Source organism: Octopus bimaculoides, chromosome 3, assembly GCF_001194135.2.
Source record: "Octopus bimaculoides isolate UCB-OBI-ISO-001 chromosome 3, ASM119413v2, whole genome shotgun sequence".
NCBI classification, from domain to species: Eukaryota; Metazoa; Mollusca; class Cephalopoda; order Octopoda; family Octopodidae; genus Octopus; species Octopus bimaculoides.
In genome coordinates, this window is record NC_068983.1 from 117,379,796 (window position 1) to 117,386,256 (window position 6,461).

General features: G+C 31.8%; 1 protein-coding gene across 1 annotated transcript in view; it reads right to left on the reverse strand.

Moving 5' to 3' along the window:
- Nucleotides 1-680: 680 nt before the first annotated feature.
- Nucleotides 681-6,461, reverse strand: part of LOC106867257 (uncharacterized) — a 32,501-nt gene continuing 26,720 nt past the window's right edge. Inside the window, exons 5-7 of the mRNA XM_014912076.2 lie at nucleotides 5,789-5,997; nucleotides 4,609-4,763; nucleotides 681-849 (exon numbers count right to left, since the gene is read on the reverse strand). Coding sequence (XP_014767562.1) covers nucleotides 702-849; nucleotides 4,609-4,763; nucleotides 5,789-5,997 — 512 coding nt within the window. The 3' untranslated portion in view covers nucleotides 681-701. The remainder of the gene's footprint in view (nucleotides 850-4,608; nucleotides 4,764-5,788; nucleotides 5,998-6,461) is intronic.

The following is a 6,461-nucleotide window of genomic DNA, read 5'->3' on the forward strand; positions in this document are numbered from 1 at the left end:
GACAAGGACGTCCTACAAATCCTGGTGGAACAAAATCCCATCGTAACTGTTGAGGAACCAGCAGAGAAGCTTAGATTTGGTCATTAACCATGCATCGATACCTATATGCCATCGGAAAACGACCGTCTTCGGTTTCACGACGAAATGTACTCTTTCATCAAGATAATACGCGGCCACATACAGCGAGGATGATATTCCAAAGGCTGGAGCAGTTTGAATGGGAAACAATGTCCACCCACCATACTCACTAGACATTGTCTCATCTGATTATCATTTATTCCGCAATTTTCGAAATCATTTGGATGGAAAAAATATGAATTCTGTAGACGAGATCAGAAAATTACTCGGGGAGTATTTTTCGTCACGGACAAGTGAATTTTGGAAGAGGGGCCTTGCAAGTTTACCAGATAGCTGCAAGAGCATTGTAGAAAATGAAGGAGATTATGTTTTAGATTAAAAAATAACTTTGTCATAATTTTGAAAAAGAAAGGAAATATCAAAAAACCTGCATTATTTATGGGATTACCCAATATATGTGTGTGTGTGTGTGTTCATTCATTTATTTATTTATATGCTTGTATATGTGTATGTGTGCGTGGGAGTGAGAGAGAGTTTATAAATTATTGCATAATATGAGGTACATTCAACGAACTTTAGGTATAATTATGACACGTACTCTATTTTCAGTATTCATTTTTGCTTTATTTCTCACATGCTTTCAGATTTGACATAATATCAACGCGATTGTTTGTGTATGCATAAATAAGTACTTCATACACCATCGGATCATGTTTTCGCAAGAACTCACGAGCAATTCTTTCACTTGAACAAACTCTTGCTCCACCACACCTTGAAGAATAAAACAAAATCATAAAAATATTACGAGATTGATACGGAGGAAATCAAACAAAAAATAGAATATAGAATACTCAATATTTTTTTATAAATACAATCTGTTAAATCTCAATCCTGCTTTTCCTTTTAATCATCGTATCTTTCTGTTCTTAGTAGTTAATGATCTGAGATCTAAAGAGTGAATTCTTAGACTTCTTTAAAATATAAGTAAATCACAGAGAGAGTTTTCATTTTATCTTGCACCTCTATGTACTACTATTAAAAAATCATTAAAAAAATCTTTTATTCTTATTGTTTCAGTCATTTGACTGCAGTCATGCTGGTGCACTGCTTTGAGGGGTTTAGTCGAACAAATTGACCCATGTTCTTACATTTTTAAAACCTTGAACTTACATTATCAGTTTTTTTATCTGGCCGAAGAGCTATGTTGCGGAAATGTAAACAAGCCAACAGCAGTTTCTAAGCTATGCTGGGGGTCAACGCAAACGCAAAGGTACATATACATACATAAAAGCACGCACACACAGAGAAATCATACACACACGCACACACACTCACACACACACACACACACACACATATATATGTATATAGATATATATGTATATATGTCTATAGATATATATGTATATATGTATATATGTATATAGATATATAAGTATATATGTATATATGTATATAGATATATATGTATATAGATATATAAGTATATATGTATATATGTATATAGATATATATGTATATAGATATATATAGATATATATGTATATAGATATATATGTATATATGTATATAGATATATATGTATATAGATATATATGTATATAGATATATATGTATATAGATATATATGTATATGTATATATATGTATATAGATGTATATAGATATATATGTATATAGATATATATGTATATAGATATATATAGATATATATGTATATAGATATATATAGATATATATGTATATAGATATATATGTATATAGATATATATGTATATATATGTATATAGATATATATATATATATGTATATAGATATATATGTATATATATATATGTATATATATATATTTCATTGATTAGAGAACAAACATCAAATTCGGGCCAGCGACTCTATATAACCATACACTTCTATATATTTCATTATATACAAATAATACCATGGCCTTCGACATATAAAAGAAATACACATATAAATACCGAATGTAAAATATATATATATATATATATATATATATATATATATATATATATATATATATATATATATATATATGCACATATAAAAAATACAAAAATATACAGAAGGACCTGTATGGAAAAATGTATTAAAAAATCGACTAAAATAGGCGATTGAAATGAATTACAAAAACATATCAAACAACTAAAAAAATTTACCCATCGATTAGAAATATATCAAAATAGTCAGTTCTTAAAATTGAAGCAATAGCAATCCATGGTAGGCCCGGTATCCATGGAGTGTAAGACAGTTCCAAAAAAGGGTAAGTCAAAATCCACATCCATGGCCAATTCGGGAGTTAATTGCTGCGATCCGACTGCATGTTAAAGCACATCTTGGCAATGACCCCTTCATCAGGATGAACAGAACTCTCTAGCAATATTTCATCCTCTTAATTTAACCAATCAAATTTTGTGTGATGAAATAGGTATTTCAACATCTCAAACAGTCATAATTGGTCTGATGAATTATTTCATCATCTCAAATTCAATATAAATATAACCGTTTGTATCTATTTCCTTACTTTTTTTTTACAGTGTTAACAATGTCAAGACAGTGTGGAAATCGTCCTGATCTGTTTCTTTTTTGTCTGTGAACAATTTATTGTGAAAGCTCAAAAACGTACAATAACACCAGAGATCAAAAAGGCTTGTAGGCTATACTTTGACTGTCCTCTTGGAGATCAGGGCAAGCTATGGGCATCACATTCTATCTGCGCAGCTTGCTTAAATAGCTTACGTGACCGATTCAATAATAAGAAGTCCACGCCTTTTTCCATTCCAATGATATGGAGGGAGCCGAAAGACCATTTTAATAACTGTTATTTTTGCAAACTAAATGTCACAAGATTTTCTATGAAGAATAAACACAAAATTGTGTATTTCAATTTGGATTTTGCAATGAGACCTGCGCCTTACAATGGAAGTCTTCCAATTCCAGTTCCACCAGAAGATGGTATTAAAACATCAGATGATGATGCTGACTGCCACGATAGTCCTGCCCGAGGAAGATTACGTGGCTGATGACGATAGCGTTGAACCTCAGAAATTTTCCCAAGTTGAACTGAATGACCTTGTCAGAGACCTATCCTTCTCGAAAGATAAAGCAGAACTGAAGGAGAAGTATCTGCCAGAGCACGATGTTCGTATAACTTATTTTCGGCAGAGAAATGTGGTTCTACAAACGTGTTTTTCTGTTGAAGGCCCGCTTTACTTTTGCAGTAACATCGATGAACTTTTCAAATGTTTATCACAACATCATGATCCTGCAGAGTGGCGTTTGTTTATTGATTCTTCAAAATGAAGTTTAAAAGCTGTATTTCTCCATAAAGGCAATTTGAAGCCCTGCATTCCTATTGCACACTCCGTTCATCATGAATCATATAAGAATATGGAACTTTTACTTCATGCCATTACCTATGAAAGACACTCATGGAAAATATGCGGAGATTTAAAAGTCATTGGAATGATATTGGAAATGCAGTCAAGTTTCATAAAATACTGTTGCTTCTTGTGTATATGGGATAGTCGGGCAACTGGCAGACATTATTCAGAATCAAACTGACAAGAACATCACACCAGCCAGGACTGTCTAGCGTCAAGAACACACCTCTTGTATATCCATGTAATGTCCTATTGCCTCCTTTGCACATAAAGCTTGGACTGATGAAACAGTTTGTAAAAGCACTAGGGAAGAAAATGCCTGAGGGTTTGAGTATATGGTAGAAAAGTTTCCCCAAATCGCACAGGCGAAGTTGAAAGAAGGTATCTTTGTCGGACCCCAAATTAAAGATGACAACTTCAAGACAACACTGGATGAGCTGGAAATGCCTGCCTAGAATGTTTTCAATTGGATCTATGAAAATTTCTTGGGCAACAAGCAGGCAATGGACTACAAGGATGGCATTAAAAATTTTCTGAAATGTTACTCAGCAATGGTTGTTGCATGTCGCTGAAAGTTCACTTCTTGGTCTCCTATTTGGATTTCTTTGCAGATAACCTTGGTGTGATGAACATGGTGAAAGATTTCACCAGGGCATTACTGTTGTGGAGAAACGGTACGAGAGCTTCTGGAATGACAATATGCTGACTGACTACTGCTGGACACTTTACTGTGATCAACCAGATCAGGAACACCGCAGGAAATCCAAATTACAATGTTTCTCACTCTGTTGTTCTTTGTCCTGTTTGTCTGACCCGTTTTTTTTTTGTGTGTGTGTATTCACTCTTTGTAGAATGATAGTGATGTCTCTTAACTCAATAAACTCATTTACATTCTAAAAATAATATGTCTTTATGTATTGTGTTAATGATTTCATATATACAAATATGTAAATATTTGTATACTATATGTAAATATGTAAATATTTGAAACAAATGATTTTCAAGCAGAGTTAAAAGTTAAATATTTTGACAGTTAATCATCTTGATTAGTTGTTTCTCACCAATGATTTTGTCATTTTTCTATGCAGTAAAATAATTATCGAAGCAGAAAATAAATAATCCCAACTTACAGATTCATGCCGCCTGTCGTGATGGTATCTGTTCGTATGATATTGTGGAAAAAGGACTCAGAAGCCACAGCAAAATATTCATATTCATTAGCCATCGAATAACTGTTCATACGCCATAATTGACCACTTCGGGCATTGTTATAGGCTGCTTTGATCTGGTGACGAATCACACAATAAAAAAGAGATTTCAGAATGTATTCAGTGATTATTTCCACACTTCACAAATTATCGATAATATACTTCTTTTCTGAATCATCATATTAATTAATGTAAATGAATGTTTCTTAAATGAAAAGTAATGTAAAATCACTGGATATTCTAATATATCTGTACGTAGCAACTATTTCCTTATGTAAGGAAGGATTACGTTATAGTCTTGTTTTAATGTTATTATTAGGAATTTTATTTGCGCCAAAGTTATGATAACTTCACGTGCATTTATTTATAAATGTATATGGACATTGAATCCAGTAGATGAAAGAAGTATACAAGTCGTATGAATACATTCACTTAACTAAAATACATAAGTATTGAGGTCATGTGGAAACCTTCATTTGACCAGAATTTTTTAACATATTTAAAATATTCTACTGATTTGTTAGAAAGGAATAACTATTGCATAGAAATAAAAGATAAAACAAAACGATGCGATTTGAATTTGAAATGGAGATAGAGAAATTACACACGTTAATGATATTCAGTGCAATGCTTTCATGTTTATATCCTTTTCAATACCGCACATTTAATACATATGTTAATGTCAGACTTTTGTCAGACAATTGATAACAAACAAAAAAGCAAAAGGAAAGGGGAAGCAGAATGTGTGTACATCTGAATAGCTACAACTAACTTCATTTTAAGATCTTAAATTGATTACCGATTTCATCTCACCAATGTGATTTATCATGTTTTGTGAAGGAAAACTAACTACACAAACTAAAATACTGCAGCAGTTTATTATTTCATAGCATTTACAATTTATGTGAGAGCATCATCTATTCGAAAAGCTTTCAGAATAACCCTACATATAATTATAGAAGAAATGTGTGTCTTTTACACATAGACATAAATCATTAAATAGCAAATATACATTGTATAACTGTCCTAATCAAATAAATTATTTTAGAAAATGCTTTATAAAGAATTTTAACTAAATGAAAATGCTCTCAAAATTTCTTACCTTATCTTTCCATTTTTGCTCCATGTAGATATGCACAAGATGAGCAAATTCATGAGTCAAAATACTTTCTGTGCCTCTGTAAATATCTCTCGGCATGCAGAGTACAGATTCCATATTCGATAAACTAATTGAATTTGTCATTCCTGGAACCATTGCATATTTTCGACCATCAAAAGTACAAGTATTGCGGCATTGTCCATCACATCGATCTGGAATTCATTTAATACCAAAAGATGAATTTTTTTTCAGATGCCTACATTCTTAGATATTTGCAGCCTTACAAAATATTTTATCGTAATTGAATTTCGAAAGATTTAGCTCTAAAAGAATCATTTCATTTTATTTCTAAACTAATCTATCGTCACCATGTAATGATGTCTTTGTTTTTACTTTTAAGACTGTGGCAACTGAAAATGTTAATACAATGCCACTCGTTCACTGTTGTAAGTAACAAGATGATATGTAAATAGCAAATGTATGGATAACATACAGTGCTGGATCAAAATCTTTCTAGGAACGTCAAATATGAAGGACATTCTCGAGATATACTAAATGAACTAATATATCATCTTTTCATTGTTCAAAAATTATTTCCAATTATGAAAGCAGTGCTGTTTCAATATTCTCTCCACCAATCTCTCCCGCATCCCTCTTTCTAAATATATATATATAT